Source organism: Bos grunniens, chromosome 7, assembly GCF_055505025.1.
Source record: "Bos grunniens cultivar Pamir isolate PY7600 chromosome 7, Bosgru_T2T1.0, whole genome shotgun sequence".
Lineage (NCBI taxonomy): Eukaryota > Metazoa > Chordata > Mammalia > Artiodactyla > Bovidae > Bos > Bos grunniens.
Genome location: NC_141171.1, coordinates 42,955,431 through 42,982,243, shown reverse-complemented (window position 1 = coordinate 42,982,243; position 26,813 = coordinate 42,955,431). Strand labels below are relative to the sequence as shown.

At 55.9% G+C, this 26,813-nt stretch overlaps 1 protein-coding gene across 3 annotated transcripts; it reads left to right on the top strand.

Annotated features, from left to right (window-relative positions):
* Positions 1-296: 296 nt before the first annotated feature.
* On the top strand, positions 297-23,375 carry MIER2 (MIER family member 2). Of its 3 annotated transcripts, XM_086411185.1 has the most exons (15): positions 297-344; positions 8,281-8,371; positions 8,946-9,088; positions 11,375-11,500; positions 11,855-11,978; positions 12,424-12,515; positions 12,772-12,841; positions 18,865-19,016; positions 19,241-19,322; positions 19,391-19,485; positions 20,621-20,745; positions 20,824-20,957; positions 21,650-22,070; positions 22,243-22,275; positions 22,458-23,375. In XM_086411185.1, exons 1-14 carry the CDS (start codon positions 336-338, stop codon positions 22,244-22,246), a joined length of 1,668 nt encoding a protein of 555 aa, XP_086267311.1. In that variant the 5' UTR covers positions 297-335; the 3' UTR covers positions 22,247-22,275; positions 22,458-23,375. The 3 variants fall into 3 exon arrangements, with proteins under 3 accessions (XP_086267311.1, XP_086267310.1, XP_086267312.1); XM_086411184.1 differs by lacking the exon at positions 22,243-22,275; XM_086411186.1 differs by lacking the exons at positions 297-344; positions 22,243-22,275 and adding an exon at positions 5,006-5,083.
* Positions 23,376-26,813: the final 3,438 nt, after the last annotated feature.

Here is a 26,813-nt window from a genome sequence, read left to right as displayed (position 1 = left end):
GGTTGTCTCTCCGGGGCTCGGGATCCTCAGGTGTAACACTGGGGGGGGGCACTATGGCTTGGAAGGAGGACTGGGGACCCGCGCTTAAGCTCTGCTTATCAGGAATCGGCACTTCCATCCAGGGTGCCCCCACCTTCCAAGCCGAGGCCAAGGTCTATGGAAACCCGCGCATCCCAGACCGCGCACCTACTACGCGCCGGCTCGCGCCCCGCCCCGGCCCCGCCCCCGACCCCGCCCAGGCGCCCCCCCGCCGGCCCCGGCGCTTCAGCCAATGAGCGCGTGGCCCCGCATCCGGGGATCCCGGCGCGGCCGCCGCCTCCCGCGCACACACGGCCATGGCGGAGGTGAGTGAGCGGGCCGGGGGAGCCGGCCCCCGCCCCGGCCCGCGCCCCCGCCTCCTGGCCGGGCCGCGTGGGGGCCCCGGGCGCCAAGGCCCCGGGCCGCGGCGCGGAGCCGGGACGCAATACGGCTCCCGTCGGAGCCCGAGGGGCGCGGGGCTCCATCGGCAGTCGCCCCCGGCCCGGGTCCCCCCCTCCCGGGTGCCACATCGCGGGCGGCAGTGCGCATGTGCGGCGCGGGGGTCCGGGGCGCGGGGTGGAGCGGGGGTGGAGCGGGGGTGGCGGGGAGGGGGCGCGCGCCCACAGTTTCCCGCCCCCCGCCCCCGGCGCCCGCCCGGCGTCTGCCAACTTCGCGGAGCGCGCTTTCCCACCGGACCCTGCCTCACCGGACCTCCGCCCGCTGACCCCACCAGCGGCGCTGAAGCCCCTCCCCGCGGCGCTCTCCCTGCAGAGTCGTGCCCCATCCGGCCCTCAGCCCCCTGACCCTACCCACCCCCGATCCCGCGGCTCTCCCCGTGCAGAGTCGTGCCCCCTCCGGCCCCCAGCCCCCTGACCCTACCCAGCCCCCACCCGCCGGCGCTGACCTCGCGGAATCTTGCTCCCTCTAACCCTACCCACTCCCCACCACCCCCCGGCGCTGATCCCGCGGAGTCGCGCTCCCGCCGGATCCCGGGACCCCGCGCAGGACTCGAGCTCCTACCTGGGGCTAGCCCGGCCCGGAGGGCTGCTTTTTCCCGCGGCTTGAAGTTGCTTCGCGGAGCCTCCTCTCTCTGTCCGCAAAGCGGGCCCAAGACCCCGAATCCTTGGGGCCGGACCGATGTTGGAGTTCAGAGTGTTTCGGTTTTGAGGATCTGTGGGGTTCCGGGCTATGATGCTTGAGCAAACTCAGCTGGGATCGTCGAGATCCAGACACCCGGTAGCTTCGTGGCAGGTCGAACCAGGGATCAAAAACTTTCACTTTGAGGGCTTTTTGGAATGTTGGATAAAGCAGTGCGAACCTGCTCTCACCTTTTAGGGCTCTAGAGAGGATGAAATGAATAACGCATCTGCTAGGGACTCAGCAGACTTGACTCTTAGCGCAAACGGTCAGTGTGGGGACTCTAGGCAGGTCCCTGGACTCAGCAAGTGATTCTCACGCAGTGGGTGAGGCTGCCCAGGCCCAGAGAGGAGCAGACACCCGCCCGGGTCCTGGGGTGCTCGGCCTGATCCGGGAGCCACGTTGGGCTGTATGTCTTGGCGCTGAGTGGATGGGTGTTGTGGAGGGTGGAACTGGCCATTCTCTCCCACCATTGACTTTCGCAGGGGCAGCAAGGGGCCCTGCGTTTGTGCCAAAGAGGGTGTGGGTATACCAGTGTAAGGCCAGACCTCCCCAGCCCATTCCTGTCTTATATGCGGGTGGCTGGACCCAAAGGGCCCTTCCAGAGTAGTTCTCTTTCCTTAGAGGGCATTTGGGGAAACAAGCCTCCTGGGCAGTGGCTGTACTTATGGGATGGAGGTAGAAGTCAGGTCTCCTGACAGCCCAGCAGGGGTGTGGCTGTCCATGTGTGGGTCTGCCTCAGGGGCCAGCAGTCTTGGCCAGGCAGATAGCCCTGTGTGACAGGTGGGTGGGACAGACTCCCCAGCCAACCTGCCCTGAGTGGTGCGTGGTTTGGCTGTTGACTCTGCCCTGTCAGGGCTGCCAGGTGTCCAGTTTGGGGTGAATTGAAGCTGGTTTCTTAAAAAGAAAGCCAGTGGGAGGCCCTGAGGGCCTGGCAATGAGGGACAGCGGGTATGCAAATGCCAGTGGTGGTGGGCACGGCTGGCCTTTGCCCGGGAGGCTGCCCCTGTCTCTGGAGCCTTTCACTCTGCGCTGCCTTGGGCCAGTCTCTGAGTTGAGGACCCACAAGATCTTGGCTCCGTGCTTGCACAGAGAGGCTGAGCCTTGTGCAGTTCCTGTCTTGATCCAATACGAATGGTAATTTCTGACCAAGCAGTGAGTGCTGATTTTTCTCATCACCAAGGTAGCCATCAGCACCCTGAGAGAAGGTGGAGTGCTTCTTATTTTTTGCTCGCGGATCCCAACTTAATCTTTAAAAAGCTGAGTCTGCTGTCCGTATCTTGTGCTTAAAACATGGCTTTTTGTTGTCCTTAGGGTAAAGTGTGTCTTTTCCCTGTGATCCTCAGCCAGTGGCCTTGTTCTCCGAGGACCCCCTGCACCTTCTCCACCCCGGGTTCCTGTCTCCCTGTGGCATCTGCACCCGTGGGGGCCTGGCTGTGCAGTGGTGTTCACTGCCCTGCAGGCCTCTGTGGAGTCAAACACGTAGGCCTCCTTCACCCCTGCTGCGGGGCCTCCACCCTGTTTTCCCCCCTCAGTACCCTGCACCTCTGCTGTTGGCTAGTGTCCCCAACTAGGCGGGTGACTTGCCGAGACTGGCAGGCAGAACCTGTTTGCTGATTGCTGTGCCCCTGGGGCCTCCTACGGCCCCAGCCCAGAGCAGATGCTGCATGGGCTGTCAGTCAGCAGTGAGGTGCTGGGCGGCCCAGTGGGACCACACACCTGCTGGGGGCCGGGGGTTCTGGCTAACTGCTGCTGTGTGATGAGCCACCTCTGCAGTCAGTTTCTCAAAGCAGCCAGTGCTGCTTAACTACCTGTCCCAGCTTGGAGGTCTGGCTGGTCCCGCCCATGGCTGTGGCTGGTTGGTGGCTGGGCTGAGCTGCCCATGTGTGGCTGCAACGCTAGCATGGCCTGCCCTTGTGGCTTGTGCTTCCTCACAGCATGGCGGCTGGTGGAAATTACACTGTTTTTCACAGCCTAGACTTGGGGGTCATGTGGATCCCTCCCACAAGAGTCCCAGGCCCGGCCATTGCACAGGGAGGGGCTGGAGGACTCCCCTCTGGAAGGAAGGCATGTGGGTGTCCCTTGCTTGGAGGAAGAGCCTGTGGGTGGGGTGCCTGGTTCGCCAAGTGGAGGATGACCCTGATGTTTCTGTGGGTGAGCTGGACCCAGACACTGCTCTGACCCTTCCAGCTATGCCTCTGTCCTGTCTGAGCCTCCACCGAAGGCAGGGCAGAGCCCCTCCTCCCTCCTGACTGAGCCCCCCCCCCCCCCAATCTGGGCCCCAGGCCAAGGCAGGGCAAGGCAGCTCCCCACCCTGGGCTTGTTCTTTATCCCCACAGTGCTGTCTTTCCTTCTTTCTAACCCTGATTCTCCCCCCTTTTTTCTTCTTTATAAACATTTTTAACTCGGAATGCCCTTAGCCAGCTCCTCATCTGTTTCCTTTTCCCACCTTTGCAAAACAGGGGCCATGGGCTCCAGAGTGCTCTGAATGGGGTGGGGTGGGGGGGTAAGGTGGACAGGATGCTGGGAACCCACTGCTGCACATGGGCCTGGCTTGAAAGTCGGTGTCGGGGCAACTGTGATGCTCTCAGAGCTGCCTGAGGTGAGCCTGGGGATCTAGGCCTGGGGGGAGGCTGAGCAGACCCAGCCTTCCCCCTGTCCTCTGGCCCCTGCTCCCCCTGCTGTTGTCTGGGCTCCCTTGCCAGCGCCCCAGGGCAGACCCCAAGGTGGAGGGGGCGCGGGGCCAAGCCCTTCTCCGACTGTCTGCTGCTGTCCTCATGCTCGGGCCTTGCCCAGAAGGAACATCTCTGGGCTGGCACCTGCAGGTGGCCTGTGACCTGTGGCCTGCGGGCTACTGGCCCCTTCCTGGAGCGGGGCAAGGGTGTCACTCTGGTGCTTTGTCCAGGCTGCTCCCTCGCTCCCTGTGTTGTTACCTCCTGCCCCAGGTTGGGGGGCTAACCTTCTTAAAGCGGCCTGTGTGGGAGGACTCCCTCTTAGAACTCGGGGTGCTCCTGGCAGAGCACTTGGGGTGCCCCTGGGCACCTCCTCCCTCTTAGAACTTGAGGTACTCCCACCGAACACTTGGGGTGCCTGGTATACTTCCTCATAGAACTTGGTATGCTCCTGAGAGAGCGCTTGGGGTATTCCCCCTGTATACTTCCTCTTAGAACTTGGGGTGCTCCCGGCCAAGCTCTTGGGGGCTCCCCTATACTTCCTCCCAAAGAACTGGGCCGGTCTCCTGACAAGCTTCAGACTTCTCCTCACCTTGGTGTTTCCAGGGCTCCGGCTTGCTCTGCCTCCTGGCTCTCTGTGGCTTTACTGACCATTTGTGTACTTTTGTTCATGCTCCCAAGAAGAGTGACAGTTCTGTTAAGCGTTTCTGAGTTCCAGAGCTGGAGTTTGCGCTTGTAGTTGTACCATTTACATGCTGTGTAAGCTTTACTGAGTGACTTGACCTTTCAGAGATTTCAGTCCCATATTTCTCTAATGAAGAAAATGATTATGCAACCTCTTGACTCAGGAAATCAGCATGGAAATTCTTACTAAACTTTTTTCTAAAATTTAAAGTTTAGTTTATTAACTATTTTAATCTTTTTTTTTTTTTTGTAAACAGCTTTACCGAGGTATATGTAGTTCATTTACTTTACAGTTCACTCATTTTAATGTGTCCAATTCAGTGGTTCTTCATATAGTCAATTGTGCAGGCATCACAAAAATTTTAGAATCTAAAAATTTTAGAACATTTTTACCAGCCCAGAAGAAACCGTGTACTCCTTAGTCATCTTTCTTCTCCCCGCCAGCCCCAGACAACCAGGAATCCACTCCCTGTGTCTGTGGATCGTCCTATTCTGGACGTTTCCCATCAATGGAATCACACCCTGTGTGTCCTTCTGTGTCTGCTTCCCTCACTGACCATCATGTTCTCAGGGTCCATCCATGTAGTAAGAGTGTCAGGGCTTCTCTACTTTTCAGGGCTGAGTGATATTCCACCTGATGTCTCTCTGGGTTCTTTCCTCCTTTGGCCATTGTGAGTCAGACTGCTGAGAACACTTGTGAACAGGTCTTAGAGTGGATGAACATTTCCGCTTCTCGTGGGTATTGTCAGGGAGGAGAGGCTTGACTTTTCCCTCTGCCCCCCTGGGTCCCGGCTGCGGCCCCGTGGTTCAGGCTGACAGGGGCAGGTTCACAAGAGAGAAACAGCAGCTTGTTAGGCAGGTGGTGTGTGTCACGCGGGAGAACCCTGTGAGGAGTCCCCTGGAGGGTGTGAACAGCAGGGTGGTCAGTGCAGAGGGAAGGCCTTGACCTTCAGAGGCGGTGCCTCCTGGGTAGAGGGCTGAAGGGCTGGTCATTAGGCTGTGTGTGCTCCGGCCCTGCACACAGGTGGTCGGTCTGCTTTCCCGCTGGCTTCCACGCTTGACACTGCGCCAGGGCAGTGTGTCGGGGTTCCCCCAACCCCCGGTGTGCTCCTTGCGCTGTCCACTGCAGGTCCCCTCCCAGGGGCCACGTCCCCACACTTGGTGTCATGTATTCTCCTGATCTCAGTGTGCTCACTTGTCCTCCTGACATCGAGCCTTGTTTCCATGTACCGATTGGCTGTGTGTGTAGCTCTTTGGAGGCTTTGCCTGTTTAAAAATCCGATTTCCTTTTTCTTGATGACCTGTAAGAATTCTTTACATATTCTAGATACAAGTCCAGTTTTAGAGCTGCGTGATTTGCACATATCTTTTACTGATCTGTGGGTCACCTTTGCACTTTGATGATGCTGCTGTTTGAAGCACAGAGAGTTTTAATTTTGATGAAATACAGTTTATCTGTTTTTTTTTGTTGTTGTTGTTTTTTGTGTCTTACCTAAGAAACCGTTGTCTGGTGAGAAAGACTCATTGCCTTGGTTTCTTCTAAGAGTTTGATAGTGTTAGCTCTTATGTGTAAGGTCTTTGATCCATTTTGAGTGAATTTTTGTGTGGTGTGGGAGAGGACTTGAACTTTATTATTCTGTGTGTGGATAGCCAGGTATCCCAGCACAATTTGTTGAAAAGACTGTTTATTACATGTTGAATTTTTCTGTCACCCTTTAAAAAATTTACTTGCCTGTAAATACGTGGTTTACTTCTGAATCCTCAGTTAATTTGGTCTGAATATCTCGCCTTATGTCAACACCACACTGTTTACATTACTGTAGCTTTGCAGTACTTTTGAGGTCAGGAAACATTCTTTCCCCTCAAGATTGTTCTGGCTGTTCAGGGTCCCTGAGTTTTCTTGTGATTTTTGGGACAGTTTCTGCGTGGAGGCCAGTTGGGGTTCTCATAGGCCTGTCATTGAACCTCTAGATGAGTTGAGGAACGTCAACATCTTGGCAGTTGTAAGTCTTGAGCTAGGAATATAGTGTTTTTCCATTTTATGTAGATATTTAGTTTCTTTCAACATTCTTTGCACTTTTCAGAGTATTAGTTTTGAACTTCTTTTGCTCCTTTTATCTCTAAGTATTTTATTCTTTCTGGTGCTGTTGTAAATGGAATTGTCTTCCTTGTTTTCTTTTTAGATTGTTTGTTGCTACTGCATGTGAGTAAAGTTTCTGTGGCTTATCTTATGTCCTGCAGCCTTGCTGAACTCCTGTACTGGTTCCAGTCTCTTCAGTGGATTCTTCAGTATCTTCTGCGTCCCAGGTCATGATGTGTTTTTCCAACTTGGATTCCTTTCATTTCACTTTCCTGCCTTCTGGAACCTCCAGGACGGCATTGTGTAGGCAGTGCCCTGGTCTCGGGGAGGTGGCAGTGGCTGGGGTTGGGTGGAAGTTCTCTCGCAAACCTCGTGTATTCAGCGTTTCCATCATGAAAGGGTGCTGGACTTGGTCAGGTGCTGTGTCTGTGCGTCTGCTGAGACGATGCCGTGGGTGTGTGTCTTGTCTGTGCTGTGGGCAGTTGTTGCATTGGGTGTCACCTGTGTGTTGCGTCCGTGTGCTGAGCCACTCCTTGTCACTGTGTAGTGTTCTCTGCATGTTGCTGAATTCAATTTGCTTGTGTTTTGTTGGGGGAATACTGTGGTTCTGTTTATAAAAGTTATTGGTCTAGTTTTCTTGTTCTTAATAAGCTTTTGAATGTCGTGATAATGGTAGCTGTTGTACAGTGTTTTTTTTTTAAATGTAGTTCTAAAAATTTGAGGTATAATTTATGTCCTTCATAATATCCCCATCTAAAGTATTGAATTCGGTGGTTTTTAGTATGTTAACAAAGTTTTGAAACCTTCACCCTTACCACCCCAATAGAAGCCCACCCCCATCAACAGATACTCCTTCCCCAGCCCCTGACCACCAGGAACCCACTCTGTGTCTGTGGATCAGACTGTTCTGGACGTTTGTCGTTAGTGGAATCACATCCTGTGTGTCCTTCTGTGTCTGCTTCTCTCCCTGAGCATCCTGTTCTCAGGATCTGTCCATGTGGTGGCGAGTGTCAGGGTTTCTCTCCTTTTCATGGCCGAGGAATATTTCATCATAGGATGGACCATGTCTTCTTTATTCATTCACCTGTTGTTGGGCATTAGGGTGTTTACACCTTTGGGCTGTTGTGAGTCACACTTCTGTGAGCACATGTATATACCTTCTAGTATGGACATATGTTTTTGGTTTTTTAGGGTGTGTACCTAGCAGTAGAGTTAATTGCTGGGTCATTTGGTAACTGTTTATGTTTGGAGGAATTTCCCGATTTCTCCGTGGTGGCTCTTTGCGTTTTGAACATGACGTTTCGAAGGCTGGGCCCTTTTTGTGGCTGTGGTGTCAGCACCTGGCTGCAGGTGTTGGCTGGGCTGTGTGTGGGCCTGGCTCACCTGACACTGTGTCCTGGCCATGATCAGCCACTGGTGGCTGGCTGATCCAGGCTCCTCATGGTGCCCACAGGTGCTATTCCCACCTGGAGGAGGGTCTGAACTTGGTGGTGGCAGCCCTGTGCCCTCTGAGGATCTCTGCCTGGGCACTTGGACTCCAACCGTGACTGAAAGTCTGGCCCACTGTGCCCCCACTGCCAGCCAGTGGAGGTCGCTCCTGTGGCCCTGATATACCCTGGGGGTCAGCTCTGACCATGGCCAGGCCATCTGGCTACCTGCGGGCCTTAACCCTGCTCCTCTCCTCCACAGGCCTCCTCACTGGAGAGGCAGAGCCCTGGTGCGGCCTCCTGCCTGCCTCACAGTCTGTGCCCTGGGGAGCCCAACTTGCAGACCACAGCAGGTACCTAACCCCCCACCCCTCCCTGGATCGCCAGGGCCTCAATGGGGGCAAGGGCAAGCCAACTGTTGGTCAGGACCTCCCTCTTGGCCAGGTCCCCCCTCCAGCTGGGGGCGGGGGCTGCAGGAGGGAGGGTGCTGGGTAGGCACCGTCTGGGGGCCCTGTGCCTCCCCAAACTGGCCACCAGCCCCTCCTGTCCGGCTTCCGGAAGCTCTAGCCCCTCCTGTTACTCTTGGGACCCACATGGAGACCTTCACTATTTATTTCCTGCTGGGGTGAGACCTGGCTGTGTCCTTTCTTGTTTCTTTACAAGTCACTGTACTGAGGCGCAGCATGGAGATACAGCAGTGAGCACATCCTGGGTCTTTGGGGAAGGCTCCAGATCTGGTCAAGTCCCCCAGCTACTGGGCTGGGACCAGAGGAGGGTGGGGCATTTGTTGGGCGGCTGTGTGGACATACACGTACGTGCATACACCCACACAGCCCCAGGGCCCGTGGGCTTCTCTACCCCATGGTCTCAGTCGTAGCACGAGGTTTGGGACAGGTGCAGAGCTCACCGGGTTGCTGTCCCCCACAGTGGTGTCCATGGGCTCTGCGGACCATCAGTTCCACTTGGCGGAGATCCTGTCGCAGAACTACGGTGTCCGGGAGGAGCACGAGGGTGCAGCGCGGGGCCCAGAGAAGCCGGAGGAGGAGCTGGAGAAGGACTTCGTCTCCCAGGTACCCAGCAATGCAGTCAGGGCATCAGTGACCTTGCAGCTGCTCCATGTGTCTGCTCGGTCTCCGAGCCCACCTGGCTCTGTCAGCAGAGGCCTGGCCACAACAGCCGGTCCTGCCTTCTTGGGGTGCTGGGCTCCAGACCAGCCAGCCTGGAGAGTGAGCCCACTGTTCTCCAGCTTTTTGACTCCAGACCCCCCCTTTTGTGTTCTTAACAATTATCGATGATCTCAAGGAGCTTTGTTTATGTAGGTGATGCAGCAAACCCATTGTAAGTAGAAAGAACACATTTTTGAGAAAATATAACTGTTTTCCAAACCAAAAAAAATAAGGGAAAAGAGTGAAATAGTTTTACATTTCTGTAAATCTCTGTGAAATGCTGTCTTTAGGCAGAGGTCAGTCTGTTGCGGTCTGTCTCTTAGGTTAGAGAGTGAGTCTTGCCTCTTACAGATCCGTTCATGGAAAAGGCAGGAGTATTTACCAGTCTGTTGACATAGTTGTGGATGCTCTCTGATGCTGCAGCAGAGTGCGGCAGGTGGCAGCCTCACGGGCTGGACCCTGTGGCCATATCCGATGAACTCTGTCCTTGTGTTAGGGTCCACTGGTCTTGACCTTGGAGTAGTCCTGACCCTGGGGTGGCCCTGACCCTGGCAGCCCTGACCCCAGAGTGGTCCTGACTCATGTGTGATCTTGTCACCTTCTGTGTGGATGAGATGCTGGCTGGGTGCTGGTTCCATGATGTGTAAGTCCTGTGTGTGTGCACAGAGTCCGCCATGTAAAATCTAGAGAGCACACGTGTGTCAGCCCCACAGAATGGGATGCTTTAAACAGCAGGTTTATTTTTGTGCTGTTTGGGGCCTGGAAGCCCCAGACAAAGGCTGGCTTGGCATGTCTGCAGGGCGCTGCTCAGCTGCAGGTGCGGCTTCTTGTGCGGCGTCTCCAGGGTGAGAGCAAGCTCTCTGGTCTCTTGTGAGAACACTGGCCTCCTGGGTCAGGGCCCTGTCCTGTAGCCTTAATTAATTAATTAATTTTTGGCTGTGTTGGGTCTTTGTTGCTGTGCACGGGCTTTCTCTAGTTGCAGCAAGCGGGTGCTACTCTCTAGTTGAGGTGTGTGTACTTCTCCAGTCATAATGGGGTTCATCATGTCAGCTTGGAGGTGGGGCACACAGACCTCAGTTTGTTAAAGGTCAACACTGACCTCACCAGATGTATTTCAAGTACTGGGACCAAAGAGTAGTCATTGGACATTTATTTAGCTTGGTGCCGTGTACCACTTAGTACTGCTGCTACTGCTGCTAAGTCACTTCAGTCGTGTCCAACTCTGTGCGACGCCATAGACGGCAGCCCACCAGGCTCCCCCGTCCCTGGGATTCTCCAGGCAAGAACACTGGAGTGGGTTGCCATGTCCTTCTCCAATGCATGACAGTGAAAAGTGAAAGTGAAGTCCCTCAGTTGTGTCTGACCCTCAGCGGCCCCATGGACTGCAGCCTTCCAGGCTCCTCCTTCCATGGGATTTTCCAGGCAAGAGTACTGGAGTGGGGTGCCATTGCCTTCTCCGCCACTTAGTACTAACTTGGTCTTAAAACCAAAACATGTCTTTGGTTCAAAAAGGAGAGAACAGTTTTAAAGAGTTCAACTTGAATTCAAAACCTCTCAAAAGTAACCGAAAAAAAAAGTCAGCTATTCTTTAGCTGAATACCTTATCTAATTTCCTCAGGGGAGCTCCCTGGTGGTCGGGTCATCAGGACTCTATGTTCTCACTGGAGGGCTGGGCAGTCAGGACTCCGTGTTCTCACTGAAACACAGGGTTCAGTCCTTGATTGGGGAAGTGAGATTTGCAAGGCACATGGTGCAGCCAAAAACATCTTTTTCTTCAGATACAATTTTCATTCACTGATTAAGGAAAAGAAAGAACGTATAATAATATTCAAAGCAAAAGCTGAAACGCCTGCATTTTATATTCTCTTTCTAGCCTTACAGTGGGCATTGGGGTTTATTATTTTCATGCTGTCCGATCCAAGTTTTCCAAAATTGGGATATTCTGCTTGAAAGCGTTTATGCTGAGGTTTACTCTGGCGACAAGCAGTCAGTGGTTTCTCTTGAAGGAGCTGCTCCCTTGGTCCAAGACTGAGATGCCCTCTGGGGGGCTGAAAGGAGTTGGTAGACGAGGGCTGGACTTGGGGTCTGTTTGGAGTGAACCACTGGGACTGGTCATGGGGCTGATGGGCTCAAGGGCAGGGGGGGCAGAGCCCCCAGCACAGTGCCCCTGACATTGCCCTGCCCCCACAGAGCAGTGACATGCCCCTTGACGAGCTATTGGCCTTGTATGGCTATGAGACCTCGGACCCCATCTCGGAACGGGAGAGCGAGGGCAGCGATACCGCAGCCCACCTGCCCGACATGACCCTAGACAAGGTGAGAGGAGGCTTCCAGGCTGGGCAGGAGGGCCCTGGACAGGTAGGGGTGTGGTCAGGAAGTGCGGGCCACCCACCCAGGGTCTGTGTAGCCAAGGGGAGGGTCCTGGGAGGGAGAGACACCGGGTCCCGAGCAGGTCTTGGTGGGGTCAGAGGGGAGGGGTTCTGACTGTCCTAGTTCTCAGGCAGAGGCACATCCCCTCCCCGGCTGGCAGCCCCGGGGATTGGGGAGAGCCGTCCCAGGTGCTCCTACAGGGTGGCTCATCCACACTGGCACCACCATGCTATTATCATTAGTGTTATTTGAGATTGTAAAAAAAAAGTACAAAAATGTTCTTTACTTTCTTGTTAAAAGGACCAAATAGCGAAGGATTTGCTTTCAGGGGAAGAAGAGGAAGAAACACAGTCCTCGGCCGATGATCTCACCCCATCTGTGACCTCTCACGAGGCCTCCGACCTTTTCCCTAGTCAGAGTGGATGTAGGTGACCCCCGCTTCTGCCCCTGAGCTGCTGGGGGCTCAGACCTCGGGGCCCCTGGGGTGCCTGCTCTTCCTGGAGCCACTCTGGGCACCATCCCTGTGCGGAGGCTGGTGACCTGGGTTTATGCGAGGGGGGAGCATGTTGGTTCTTGTGGCTGAATGTCTGTTAAGTCCAGGGGATCTCGGGCCCTGACCCGGCCGATGGTGCGCTGTAGCAGGAGGTGTCGAGTTTCCGGCTCCCAGTGGGTTTAGGACCGCAGCAGAGCCCCTAGTGGACCCTGCTTCTGTGCCCTCTCGCCTCATCCCCTGGCTGGGGCCTGGGACCACCGCCTCTCAGTAGGGGCACGCCTGGGGGTCAGGTGGCTGGAGAACGGGGTGGGGGCCTGGGGTCTGCCAGGGTCTGTTGGCAGAGGGCACGTGCCTCACTGCTCCTCTTTTTCTGAAGCCTGCTTCCTGGCTAATGCAGACAAGGAGCCTGGCTCATCCAGCTCATCAGATGCTGAGGAGGACCCGCTTCCTGCCAACAAGTGTAAGAAGGTGAGCAGCTCTGACGCTGGAGTGGACTCGAGCCTGAGTTCTGTGGCCCTGGTCCTGTCCGGGGGCTCCCCCACTCCTTCCACCCCACCAGAGGACTGGCTATGCCGGACACACTGTTGCTCACATACCTGCACACTCCTAGGCTTGGCCTCAGAGCAGACAGGCAGATTCAGCCAGTACTGGCTCTGGGCAGTGGCCTGCAGCCCCCATCAGCACCGCTGTCCACCCTGACCCTCCTGGGTCTTTGCCTTTGCAGGAAATCATGGTTGGGCCTCAGTTCCAAGCTGACCTCAGCAACCTGCACTCGAACCGGCATGGTGAGAAGAGTAAGTGGGCTTCGGAGCTGGGGGGCAGGGAGCAGGTGAAACGTCATCCAGTCCTTCAGGAAAGACTTTGGTGTCCAGCCAGAATTGGTTCCCAGGTCCTCTGAGCAAGCCTGAGAGTCCCGGCCCAGCTCAGGTGCCCACCTAGGACAGCTGACCTGCAGGGTGCTCTGGGAGGTAGCTGCCCCTCCCTGCTGGCTGGCTGTGGGCCCTGAAGTTACCCCGAGTCCTTGCCCAGGGCTGCTGCACTTGTTCTCTTGGGTGTGTGGGCTCTCCCCACGTTGCCCACAGGTCAGTCCCTCATCTCATCCAGGGCTCTTCCCGCACGCCTGCCAGAGACCTGTGTTTTTCTGCTCTGCCCTGTTCCTGAGGGCACTTGCCATCTGACTTGATGTCTGTCTGTCTGTTGATCCCACTGGAATGTGGAGCTGGGCCTCCATTCTTTGAGGTAGAAATCATCGCTTCTGTGTACAGGTGCTGAGGTCGGGACGTGAAGGCAGGTACCTGTTGACTAGGATCTGTTTTTCTTTGCCCCAGGGCTCCCGCATGCCCTGGGCCGGCACTCTGAGCTCAGAGGCTTTTTTGAGACGATTCGGCAGCTGGGATTGGGGGATGGGATAGACGAGGGAGTTGGGGACCCTTGGTAAAGAGGGGAATGCCTTACAGGGCCCGAATTTGGATGTGGGCTGGTGGGATGTGCTTGTTCCTCATAGGCAGTTTGGGTGAAGGATGGGAGACAGGAGGCTGTGGCTGAGCCGGGTCCCAGGATGTGCTGGCACACGGCCTCTCCCCAGAGGAGGCCGAGAGCTGAGCCTGTGCTGTCCTGCAGGTCTGCCCTTGATCCCTGGGCCGGGAGCTGGCCTCTCCCTGCAGGGAGCCCTCCACACTGTGTGCACTGTGGGCGCTGTGGCATCAGGTCCCCTGTGTGCACGCCTATGTTGACTCCTCCTCTAGCCAGTCGGTGTTCTGGTGGTTTGTGGTGTGGCCGTCTTGGTGGACACTCACGCTCATTTCTGGGGCATCATCCGTGGGCACCATGGGCCCTGCCAATTGTGTAGGAGTTCCAGTTGCTCTGTGCCCTCCTCAGCCCTGGGTGGTCTGTCTTGGTGGGTATGGAGTGGGCCCTGCTGTGGCTTTAAGTGCTTTTTCCTCCCACTCGGTGTCTCCTGCAGGTTCCTGCCCAGGCCTTTCCCCTTTGAATGGAGTGCCTTCCTCTCCTGCTTTGCAGTGTCCTGGGTGTGTCCGTGGCTGGCTGTGTGCACTGCAGGCGTGTTCTCCCATCAGTGGGGTCTGATTTCAGTGAAGTCTAGCTTGTCTTTATTTTAGCCACAATTCGCTTGTGTGCTAAGAAGTCTCCAGACCCTCTTCTATGTTGGCGTCTGTGATCTAATTTAATTTTAACGTGTTGTGGGTTGGAGGTATGGGTCAGGGTTGACTGCCCCCCCACCCAACCCGCGGCAAGTCCTGCACATGGACATGTCCATCGTTCCCCCACTGAATTACAGGGGTGCCTCTATCAGAGATCAGTGTCGGCAAGGTCCCTCTGCTTTGGGGGTTTCTCTTGTTTTCTTTTTTCTGATCCAGTATTCTGACCACTCTGTTTTAATTGTTGCAGCTCTGAAGTAAGTCTGAGATACTGTGAAACCTCCAACATTGTAACTTTTGTCTGACCACTCTGTCTTAATTGTTGCAGTTCTGAAGTAAGTCTGAGATGCCCTGAAACCTCCAGCTTTGTAACTTGTTTGTGCATGCACAGAAGTTTTCAGATTAGCTTGTCCTTTGGTCTAGAAGTGCCTGCTGGGATTGATTAGGGTTGCATTGGCTCTTAAGGTTAATTTGGGGAAGAGCAACATGTTAATGATACTGACACTTCGAGTTTGTGAGTGTGGCTGACCTCTCTGTTTAGGTGTTCTTTAATTTCATCATTTAGTTTCAGAGTTTTAAGGGTAGCAGTCTTGTGATTCTTGCTGGCAGAAATGCAGTTTGGATTCTTTTAGTTTAAACTTGTACACAGCGACTTGGCTAAATTCGCTTACTAATTTTAATGGCTTGTAGATTCTTTTGCATTTTTAAATGTAACCAGTCATATCATTTGTGTATGAAAACCTTTTTTCTTTGTGATCTTTGTATGTTTTATTTCTTTTTCTTGCCTCATTTCACTGACTCCAGAACATAAGAAAAAAGAAGTGGTGACTGAGGACATCTGTGTCTTGTTCCCAGACTTGGGGAGATGTTCAGTCATTCCCCACTTGGTGTAACCATAGAATTACATTTATTAGATGAGAAGGGTTCTTTCTGATTTTAGTAGCAGGCAATTTTTGCTGTGAATTGTCAGATACTTTTTCTGCCTCTACATCTGTGGTCATTTTTTTGTTGTTCTGTCGATGTAGTGAATTGGTAGATTTTGGGACATTAAACCAGCCTTGGATTCTGGAGTAAACTGTACCAAGTCACGAAATACTGTCTTTTATGATAATGATACATGTGTGTACAGTCGATCCTTTTTATTTGTGGATTCTGTATTTGTGCATTTACCCCATGGCTAAAGTTAACGTGTGGGCCCAGAATGAACACCTGTAGTGCTTTCAGGGTCATTTTTGGGTACGCATGTGTGCAGAGGGTAGAAACATCGAGTTGTCCAGGACATATGTTCCCGGGAAGGTTGACCCAGGGAAGCTTCCTTCTCTGTTCAGCTCTCAGCTGTCATCACAAGCCTCACTCACGTCCACTGAACCCTGTGGTTTTCACATTTTGCTGTTTAAAGCGGCCCCAGGTGTGGTGCTGGCTGCTCTTGGGGATCTTGAGCACATGAGGGCTGAGGCGTGCCTATCAGAGAAAACGCATGTGAGGTGAGCTTTGTCCAGGTATGAGCTCTTGCTGTGAACTCGGTGTTAGTGAGCCCACAACATGTATGAAATGAGGTGTCTTTAAACAGAAGCTCATGTGAACAGTTTGAGCTGTGTGCGTGAGCTGAGCCCGTGCTTTGATCAGAGGCATGTGAGACCCTGACAACTGCGGGACCCTGACCTGTCCTCCCTGGAGCCTTGGTCTGTGCTCCCCACACTGTGCTGGCCACCGCCGAGCACTGCTGCCCCCAAGACGGGCTGGTGCGTGTTGTCAGCCCCTTCCTTATACAGGGTTTTGCACGCATGTCCGTGGAGACACTGGCTTGTCATTTCTGTTCATTTTGTCCTCTTGGGGCTCTGGTTTCAGGGTTACTTACGCGTCTTTGGGAAATGTTTGGGAAGTGCCTTTTTCTAGTGCTTGGAGGAATCTGTGTAAGACGGTTACTGCTGCTGCTTTAGATGTTGGAAGGGTTCTGTGGTGATGCTCTGTGGGCTTGGGGTTCAGTTTAGATTTTTTTGTGTGTGGAAGAGTCTGAATGATTAATTCAGTTTATATAAGTTGTATAAGTTGTATCAACTTATATAAGTTGTATAAGTTGTATCAACTTATATAAGTTGTATAAGTTGTATCAACTTATATAAGTTGATAAGTTATATTTCTGAGAAGTTTACCACTTTCACCTAAATTGTTCACTTTTCAGCAGAAAGTTCATAATATTCTCTTATTCTTTTCTTAATGTGTATAGGACCTGTAGTAATGTCTCTTTTTTGGGGTTCTGATAGTGGTAATTTGCATTTTTTGTTTTGTATTCTCTCTTGATCAGAGTTTTTGGAGTTTATATTAATTTTATTGCCCTTCACAAGGGACAGCTAATTTTTGGTTTGTTGCTGTCTCTCTGTCATCTGATTTCTGTGTAGCTGACTTTTATTTCCATCTTTACCTCCTTCCTTCTCTTTAGCTTCATCCTGTTGTTCTCTGGTTTCCCTTGTGGTACCTTCTCTGACTCTGGTTGTTTAGAAGCATGAGCACTGTAGATTCTCTGGTTCCCCTCCTGTTGCTCATGTTGAGCTGGAGTTCTCTGAGGCCCAAGGCTGTGCTCTGTTTTCTGTCCTCTGGGGTCAGGGGGCTGGGCTCTGTGGCCGGTGTTGTGAATGTTGCTTTGATGTCTGTCTGTCTGGTATTCGCACAGTACATTCCTTTCTGCCTTCTTATGCACAAAGTGTAGTTTTGTAAATGGAGTATATTGGGATCTGATTTTTGTCTGTTCACATGTTGAGTCCAGTCCTTATGTCCTCCAACCCCTGCAAGTAGGGGGTCATGTCTGCCATCGTGCTGTGTGTTTTCTGCCTCTTCCATCTATTCTTTGTTCCTTTATTTTGTCCTGTCTTTGATTCATCAGGTAATTTATTCTGTTGTTTTGTCCTCTTTGGACTTTGGTCTTAATGTCTGTGTCACTTTCACAGTGGTTACCCTGGTTCGCTCTGCATGGATGTGCCCCTTTTCCCCTTTACTTCAGGGACTTCAGACAAAGTGACTCGTCCCACCTCTTCCCCAGCCTCGCTCGCACCAGCAGTTCGCAGCTGTGAGCATCTCTGCCCACGGCACCCACATGCTGCGATCCATCTCTCCAGCCTCCGTGGCCGGGAGGTGGAGAACTTTCTCTTCAGTGCTCCTTGTGCCGTTTTGCTGTGGATGAATTTTGAAAAATATTAATTTCACTTTCATTTTTGAAGACTATTTTCATGGGTGCAGAAGTCTAGGTTTTCAGGCTTTATCCTTTCAACACTTGACCAGCTTTACTCCACTGTCTTTTTGTGTCTGTTTCCATTGAGATTGTTTACTTCCCTTCTGCCTTCTCCTGTTTCTTGGGGTTCAGACTGTGGCGTGCCCTGAGCTCCTGGCTCTGTGGGTCAGAGTTGCTGTGGGCTTCCTGCCCTCCTCTCTCCACAGCTGGCCCAGGGCCTTGTTCTTGTGATCTGTGGCTCAGTTACCTGCATCTCAGGTGCTTGTCCATCTCACTCACTTCTCGAACTGTGTTCTCTTAAAGCTTCAGTTTGATACATTTGAACAAAATTCTTTGTGATGTCACTGATCATGTCATCTGCTGCTGTTGAAGCTCCCTGGTGATTCATAACTCACACACTGTGTTTTCCAGTCCTCGGATGCTTGTGTGATTCTTTTGAATGGCTTTCAGTTCTCTGCTGAAATTTTGCAGTTTTCTATTTGTTTTGTTCTTTTCTGCTGTCATCTTACCTCATGGATCATGGTTATTTTGAAATCCTGCATGTCAGCTCTGATGCCTCACTGTCCGTGGACTTATGTGTGGTTGCATGGTTCCTCTCACCCTGCTGTGACAGGTCAACACACAGCCTAGGTGGCAGGTGTCACTTTTTCTCTGGAGCAGCCTGCTCTCCCCTCTGGCTGACCCCCCTGGTCCAGCCTGGGACTTGGGTTGACTTTGGAGGTGGAGAGAAGTGGCTGCAGGTCCCTGGGCATCAACCGTGGAGTTGCTGGTCCCCCACAGGAGAGAGTCCAGCCTGGAGTGGGTTCCATCTTCAGCCCCTGTGCTGGGTGTTGGGCTTGTGTGTGTGGTTTAGTTTTTGGTCCCAGGGGCTCTTCCCTGGATAACTGAGAGGTGCTGGCACTGGAGTCTCCCTCTGCCTCTTCTCTGCTATGTGCTTTGCCCAGCTAGGGGCTGCCCACTGGATGCAGACTGCAGCCTGAGGGGAAGTCTGGCTTGGTGTGTGGTGCTGACTTGAGGGCTTTGGCGGCTGGGTGGCTCTGGCTTGAGCAAGGCTTTCACCCAGGTCTCACCGAACTTGAGTCTGGGCTCCACGGGTTCCTCCCTTGGTCCTGCCTTTCCCCTCCCTGAGCTCGCTCTGCACCTGCCTTCTCAGGGCTGGGGTCAGAAGTCCCCCTTCCAGCCCTGGTTAGTTGCTACCTCCTCTGGGAAGCTGGCCTTGATTTCTGGCCACTCGGTCCCCTCTGGCCTCTCCCTGTTCCCACCTTGGTGCCCAGAGCTGGTCCTGAGGGGCACAGAGGTGGAGGCCCTGCCCAGGCCACCAGTCAGGCCCTTGTCCTCTGGAGGGGCAAAGTTGGCCTCCCCTGCTCAGCTTCCTGGGAAGTGGTCAGAGGAGGTGACTTGCGTGCCCACACGTGACCTTGCCCCTTCTGCACAGTCTACGAGAACGAAGACCAGCTGCTCTGGGACCCCAACATCCTTCCCGAGAGGGAAGTGGAGGAGTTCCTGTACCGGGCAGTGAAGCGGAGGTGGCACGAGATGGCCGGGTCTCAGCTTCCGGAGGGAGAGGCCGTGAAGGACAGTGAGCAGGTGGGCTGCCTGTGGGGCAGAGGGACTGCCAGGCCAGAGGGGCGGGAGCCAACATGGTCCTGTGCTTGGGACGAATTCATTTGGAAACTGCTAGTGATGGGAAATGGTAGAGTGGACCCCCCCACCCCATCCATCTTCCCGTCCTTGTGGCAGTGTGGACCACCCCCTTGCCCCCTGAGGTGAGCGGGCAGAGGTCTCAGTGGCTGCCACGCTCCATCTCCCAGGCCCTGTACGAGCTGGTGAAGTGCAATTTCAATGCGGAGGAGGCCCTGCGGAGGCTGCGGTTCAATGTGAAGGTGATCCGAGGTGAGCGCTGGTCTGCCTGGGGGCCCCCTAACCCCTGCTCTGCTGCTGACTGCCCCACACCCCTGCAGACGGGTTGTGCGCCTGGAGTGAGGAGGAGCGCCGCAACTTCGAGCATGGCTTCCGCGTGCATGGCAAGAACTTCCACCTGATCCAGGCCAACAAGGTGAGTCCTGCCTGCTGCCCATGGCTCCCAGCCAGGGAGCTCCACCCGCAGCAGGAGGTCAAGACGAACCCCCCCCCCCCCAAGCTCCTGGCAGCTCTAGCTTCCTCCCGCCTGCTCCCCCGGAAAGGCTCCAGTCTGGGGATGGATCCGTGCTCACTGCCGATTCCCCAGCTCCAACCCTACCTGCACTCACCCTCAACTCCCTTGTCTGGGGACTAAGGGTTTCCACTTTCACTCTACCCAAGGACAAGGTTCTCCTGCCATGACACCCATGGGGTGTGGCCAGAGTGGCTGTCAGGTCCCAGGTCCACATGCCCTTCCCCACACCTGTGTCATCCTCCTCCCCAAGCCCATATCCCTCTCATCCAGACCTGGGCCACTGCTGGTCTCCCTGTGTCCTGCACAGGTGCTGCCCACCTGTGGCTCCCTGGCCTATGGCACAACCCCAGCCTTCCCCACACACAGCCCCAGACATCTGCCTGGCTGGGTGCCTGTGGCTTGTCTAGGGGCCTGACTCTCCCCCTTGTTCTCACGTGACTCCTCCTCCAGCCCATCATCCCTGACAGTTGCCTTGCTCCCCTAGGGCTGGCAGGCCTGGTCCTCCCCGCCCTATGGGATGCTCACAGCTGGGGATTCAGTGTCTCCCCTACAGGGTTGGAGTAGGTGTGGGGCCCATGTGGGGCTGTTGTGGACAGGGATGGGCCCGAAACCAGGCCCAGCATGCCCAGGCCCACTGGTCTTCCCATGGGGGCTGCTTCTGCTCCTGAAGCTCCCAGTGTGGGCCCACTCCTACCCCACCTCCCCCAAACCCGCCCTCCCCCCCAGCCCCCAGCCCTCTCCCTGAGCACTTGGCTTAGGGTTCATGGTCTTCCTCCCACACGAGTCTCTAGTCAGCCATGATGGTGGCCTCCAGGAAGCCAGTCAGTCTTGCTTCTGGGGGTCGGGGGTGTTCTGTATCTCTCATCCCAGGCCCTCCTGGGCATGGGTGTCAGGTCCCGTGTTCTGGGCACAGCAGTGGGTTCTCCCATCAGCAGCTGGGCCACCATCTGCGGCATCTGCTCTGGGTCTGCTCGTCCCTGCTGTCTGGGCAGTGGGGGAGGTAGGGCTGGGCTGAGTTGACTGGCACTCCCTGCAGGTGCGCACGCGGTCAGTGGGCGAGTGCGTGGAGTACTATTACCTGTGGAAGAAGTCCGAGCGCTACGACTACTTCTCTCAGCAGACACGGCTAGGCCGCCGGAAGTACGGCCCGTCAGGAAACACGTGTGTGCCAGGTGCCCACGGGTGCTGGGAGGGCACTGGGCCTGAGGCAGCCCCAGCCCTCACCCCTTCTCCCCGCAGGGATGCCGACCAGGACCTGGAGGGCAGTGACCCTGACGGCTCTGGCCGCCCCCGCTCATCGCCACCCCTGCCCTTGCCTGCCGCTGCCCATGGCCCAGGCCCTGAGCATGACCGCTTGGCCCAGATGCACACGGGTGAGTAGGGGGCAGGCCCTGTCCTCAGGGCCCCTCCTCCCTGGTCTCCAACCTGGGCCAGTGGACACTGAAGAGCAGGGGTCTGGGGCCCCTGTCCTTCCACTCATATGGTCTCATAGGGCATCTCACACACGAGGCGGGCGCCCTTGGAGTCTGAGTCCACATGTAGGGGGAGCCCCATGTGGTCTGTGGCCCTGGGTGGGAGCCCAGGGGGCTGTTGTGCCTCCTCTGGCATCCAGGCCCAGGGCTGTGTGGGAGCAGGATGAGGCCCAGGTGGTTAGTGCAGTTGTGAAGGGACCACAGGGGATAAGGACCCTGGTCTCTGGGTCTGCAGGGCTTCCGTTGTCCTGGCTCCAGAGTGTGGTCGGGTCCCTGGTGTGCCCGGTGAGGCGCCTGCGTTCCCCTCACCTTCTCTGAACCTGCTGTGTCCTAGCCCACCCTGAGGAACAGGGTCATGTCCTTCCCACAAGTCAGGCCCCTCGTGTCCTCGTGTGTCTTACACGCTTGTGTGAGTGTTCTGTGAGGAGGGTCCTTGGCTTTGCTGGGCCTAGCAGGCTGGAGCCCACACAGGTTACCGCCTGAGGTGATCACGACCTCTGGGCTTGCGGACTATGGCTGCATTGCCCTTGACTTGACGAGGCTGGGTGTGGGCACCGTGGGGGCCTGGCCACAGCTGCGTTCTCCCCCCTCAGAGCCCCTGAGCATGGGCAGCAGCATGTCCCGGAGTCTTGGCGAGCCTGGGGAGGCCCTTGACGTACCCCCATCCTCGGAGCCAGGGCCTCGTTCGTTCCCGCCACTGGATGAGCCCTCAGCGCTGCCGTCGTCTCGGCGGCCCCCAGCCCTCGCTGAGCCGGCCTTCTTCCCGCCCGCCACGGCTGCTCCAGAGCCCGGTGCCAGCCCAAGGCTGGCTGTGGACTTGACCCTGCCTAAGGAGCTGCCGCTCGTCTCCAGCCACGAGGACACAGATGGAGAGCCTGAGGAGACCGTGGGCCCTCCACAAGTGGCCTTGTCGGTGGCCGAGTTTGGACTCATCGGCATCGGGGACGTGAACCCCTTCCTGGCCTCCCACCCTGCATGCCCGGCCTCTGGGCTGCACTCGGAGCCCCTGTCACAGTGAGTGTGGCCCCCCAGACCCCCCATCTGCTGTGCCCCCACCTCAGGCCACGCTGAGGCCAGCGGGAGGGGCTGCCCCAGGGCCCGAGGGAGGCGTGGCCCCCGAGCAGGCTGTTGGTTTCTTTAGCTTTATTCTCTACTTTAAATTTGGCTTATTTATCTTTCTGACTAGGTAATACATTCGTACGGTTCAAAATCCAAAAAGGTACACACGGGGCCAGTGCCAGGCTGCTCCTGGCCCTGCGAGCCGCCAGCCCTCCCCGGGTGCCAGGCCTTGCTGCCTTGGGAGGGGCTGTCGGCAGTGGGGGTGGGTCTCCGGGAGGTAGGGTGGGCCCAGTGCTTGGGGGCTGCACTGATGTCTCCCATCTCTCCTGCTCTCCCCTGCAGCTGTAATGTGATGACCTGTTGATCCCTGGCCACAGGCGGGCGTGTAGCTGGACTGGACTTGGGGCCACTGCGAGGCCTGCCTGTCAGTCTTCCTGACCCCTCCTTTTTTTGTGGGCCTTGGGTGACATCTTTTCTGCTCAGAACTCTTCGAGGACCAGGGTGAGCGGGGCCCTCCCATGCCACACACCACGTGACCCAGGCTCCACGCCCACCCTGGGATCCATCAGCCGGCCGGGCCTGGAGGGCCGGCCTGTCCAGCAGCAGAGGCCCTGCCAGGGACAGGGGAGACAGGCCGGATGCCGCACCACCAGCAGCCTCCGCCGGGCACCCTCAGCACTCTGCTCACTCGTCTCTTGCGCCCGGCTGGACTATGGGCCGCCCTGGCCCAGGCTTGGGGCAGCTGCTACTCGGTGCCAAACCCCGTGGGGCGCAGAGCCATATACCTCGACGCTGGCCCTGCCCTGCTGTCCGCCCGCTCTCCACTTCAGGAAAAGCTGCACTTTACGCACCCCACCCCCACCCCCTGGGTCCTTGGCTGCCTCGGGTGTGGGTCTGAGGACACGGGACTCACACCCCTCGGCACTGAGGCCCTTTCCGAGCTGCACCGGGGGCCCGGCTCCAGCCTATTTCCCTGACCAAGGAGGTTGTGTTTTTGTTGAGGTCCCAGCGGGACTGCTGGGGTCCTGGACCTTCTTCTCTCTAGCCGCCTTGTTTTATTTATGTTTCTGTTTACAAATGGGAGTGGGGTCCTCCAGGGGCAGGGCAGCGCTCCCACCCCGTGTCACCAGGGGGGCTTTGGCTCGAGCCATCCACAGGGCTGGACTCGACCTTCCCTTGCCCCACCAAGGACCACACTGTGAAGTGACACTGCCTTGACCCCCTTGCTGTTTTATTTATTAAACTTGGTTTGAAGCCCTGTGGGTGCCTTGTGGTGGATCAGGCGGGTGGGTGGCAGGAGGTGCCAGTCATTTGGTGGACCCCATGCTGGTCTGGCTTCAGGGACCTGGGGGCCTGGGGGTTGTGGGGAGCAAGCTCTGTGTCTCGATGATGGTGCAAGGGAGGCTGTCAGGTAAGTGGAGGCAATTCTGAGCTGGCACCTGATGGGGATGGACCTGCCTGTGGGAGCGGGTGAGAGGTGGGGGTGCCAGGCGGCAGACGGGCTGGGAGACTGCAGATGGATGGGCTGGACAGGGAGACTGCACCGGTTTCTCTTGGCTTTTGATGGCTGAGAGTCCTCACCCTGCCTTTGTTTCTCAAGCACTTATTTTTTTTAAACTTGGTATAAGAGTTGGAAATGACTTTGTGCCGGAACAATGGTAACATTTCAGGTTGGCTTTTTCTTCTCATGGCATCCTTGATGTCCCATTTATTCCTGGCTCGTCTTGTTATGAGAAGTTTGTCATTCTCACTTGTGTTTCCCAAACACGACATCTTTTTCTTTCCGACTGTGATTTTCTCTTTACGTTTGGATGTGGTGTGCCTGGTGTCTATCCTCTGTGGAGCTCCTAGGACCTGAGGGTCCGTGCATTTCAACCCTGATGAGGAGGTGGAGGGTGGGGATGGGGCTTCCCGGCTGGCTTGTCAGTCATTTTTGCTGCCCCTTCTGGGCTCTGCTTCTGGGTCCCCACTTACTTGGCAGAGCCCAGGTTGTCCTCAGACTGTGCATTGTCCTGTCCTCCCTGTGCTGCTTGCTCCCTCGCCCTCCTGCTGCTGCCACTGGCCACTGCCTGGCCCACTTTTGACACACACGTTGTATATTTCTTACTGGTTAATCAGTTTTTGGCTGTGTTGTGTCTTCGTTGCTGCACGGGCTTTCTGTAGCACATGGGCTTCAGTAGTGTCCCCTGCATTGGCAGGCAGATTCTTTACCACTGAGCCACCAGGGAAGCCCCTGCTTTAGGCATCTTGATGTTGAGCTGGCCCTGCCTGCCCATCTGCAGGTCCACTGGTGTCTATCCCAGACCCGCAGGCAGAATCACTGCCTGCACCCAGGTTCCCTGCTCTATCCCAGTGCTAGGAGATGCCTGCACTGGCCTCTAGGATGGGCTTCTCACAGACAGAAGTGCCACTGTACCTTTGCTGCTACGGTTCTCTAGTTCATGCAGCGTTTTCTCCTCACAGCTGGAATGGAGCTCTTTTGTGACATACTTTCTAACCACACAAGGGGAGGTGGGTGCTCAGTCTGGGGGAGCCTTTCCCAGAGCACATGCCAGGAGGCGACCCTGGTCCCAGCCACTCTGTTGAAGGAGCCAGCCATCAGTTAGGCCACACTAGAGGCTGGGCCCACAAGCAGCTCCTGGAGTGGGGGTGGGATGGACGAGGTGGCTACACATGGACAGTTCTGGGCTAGGGCCTTGTCCTCCTTGGCCCAGGACCCTGGGCTCTAGAATGGGACTGGGCTGTCCCCACAGCTCATATTTTCTTGGTTTGTGGTTCTGAGATGACGTACAGAACTCCCACTTAGATTTGAATCAGGTAAACAAATCTTTGAGGGTAAGTATAGCCCATACAGTGTTTGGGACATACTTATATTAAAAGTGACTTGTTCACCTGGGATTCAGATTCACCCGAGTCCTGTGCACGCACTTGTTAGACCCAGCAGCCCTCATCCTGGGCTGCTGTGAGGACAGGAAGCCCAGGTTCCTGGTACCGCAGATGCCCCGGTGTTACCCTGAGGTTGTGCTGGGCTGTCACTTTGCCTCAGCATCTGGCAGAGCCCACTCCTGTACCACCAGCCAGGAGGTTCTGGAGCCTGTGTCTCCCCTCCATCTTGGGGGTCCAGTGGGTGGGTCCCTGGGCAGTAAAGTTGGGAGGGTGGGCAGTGGTGGCTGGAGTATGGAGATGTCTGGGGGGGTACTGCCTGTGCACGCTGCCCCCAGTCCCTCCTGTGGTGTTGGGCTCAGATCCAGGCCTGTGTGAGCTCCTGGGAAGTGCACTCAGGTCTGTTCCCATGGGCTGTCCCCAGGGGGTGAGACCCAGGATGGTAGTGGGATCTTTGAAAGGGGGTTCTTAGTCTCCCTTGCTGCCCGTGCCACTTTCCTTCACCAGTCACCACCTGCCTGGAGGAGCCAGGGTTGGTGGCTTTCCAGTGCTTCCAGGTCTGCACTGTGTGCTTCTTGGTGGGGGGTGGGGGTCCCGGAGGGGTGCCATGGGAGCGTGTGACTGCCCTGCTTTCTCTCACTCTCTGAGGAGCAGGTGGAGACAGTTCTCTGGGCCTGTGTTGATCCTGTGGAGCTCTCGCTCTGGCTACTGGGCCAGTCGTTGCTCATGGACTCATCTGGGTTCTGAAGCAGCAGTGGAGCGCCAGGTCGGTCCGTCCTGCCTCCTAAAGCTCCAGGCTGGGGATCAGCAGAAGCAGACTGAGCATACAGCAGGGGAGGGAGGGGGCCTGCATGAAGGGCGATGTCACCGGGACCTGAGCTCCTGGATGTGGACTTGGGGCTGAACTGGAGGTCACCCAGTTCCTGACTGGGTGGTCGTGCTGAGTCCTGGGAGCAACAGTGCTGCAGTGCTAAGTCACTTTAGTCGTGTCCTACTCTTTGCGACTTTTCCAGGCACGAATACAGGAGTGGGTTGCCGTTTCCTTCTCCAGGGGATCTTCCTGACCCAGGGATCGAACCCGGGTCTCTTATGTCTAAGCCCCAAGGGAAGTGCAGAGGGGCAGGGCTGGAGGTGCACTGGGTGGGGGGCACCTGCTTTATGCCAGCCTCTCCGCTCACCCCCAGGCACCTCTTCCTGCATCGTTATAACACTGGAGCCAACCCCTAGTCCCTCAGGTGCAGCAAAGCAGCCAACTGCCAGGCAAGAGGGGAGGTGAGGTCTCTAGGGGCTCAGTTACATAAGTGCCTCCCAGTTTGGGCTCTGTCCTCAGGGTCAGCCTCGGCCCAAGGCGGATTTCCCAGCTAGCCCTAATTCCAGCCCTGACCCGAATCTGTGTTGTTCTCACCATGTGATCCCATTCCTGCCCACGTCAGCAGGGAAGGGAGGGCAGCCCTCTGTCCAGCCACCTGGCCTCTTGCTCCTTCCCACTCTTGGGCCCAACCCCATAGCCCCACCCCCAGGCTGCCCCTTCCAGCACACAGTAGGTGCTCATTTCATCCATGCCAGTACCGTGCTGCACCTCCCTACCCTTGACTGAAAGTGTCAAGACCACGGGAGAGGGGTGGTCAGTCACCCGATCGCAGCCAGGCTGATGTGGAAAGTGACCAATAAAGATGCCGGAAATCATCCGTGTGACGTGTGACTCAGGCACCTACACAGGTATTTTGTCAGGTAGTTCCGCCGCTTGAATGAGTGAACTGACGAATGAATGAATGAATGACGGACGGACGGGGCCGCCCCTCCCTGTGTGAGTGC

Coding starts and splice junctions, on each gene's coding strand:
- MIER2 (XM_086411186.1), top strand. CDS start 5,021: ATGGAATCACACCCTGTGTGTCCTTCTGTGTCTGCTTCCCTCACTGAC. Junction 9,089..11,374: donor AGAAGGACTTCGTCTCCCAG/GTACCCAGCAAT, acceptor CTGCCCCCACAG/AGCAGTGACATGCCCCTTGA. Junction 20,958..21,649: donor CTTGGCCCAGATGCACACGG/GTGAGTAGGGGG, acceptor CTCCCCCCTCAG/AGCCCCTGAGCATGGGCAGC.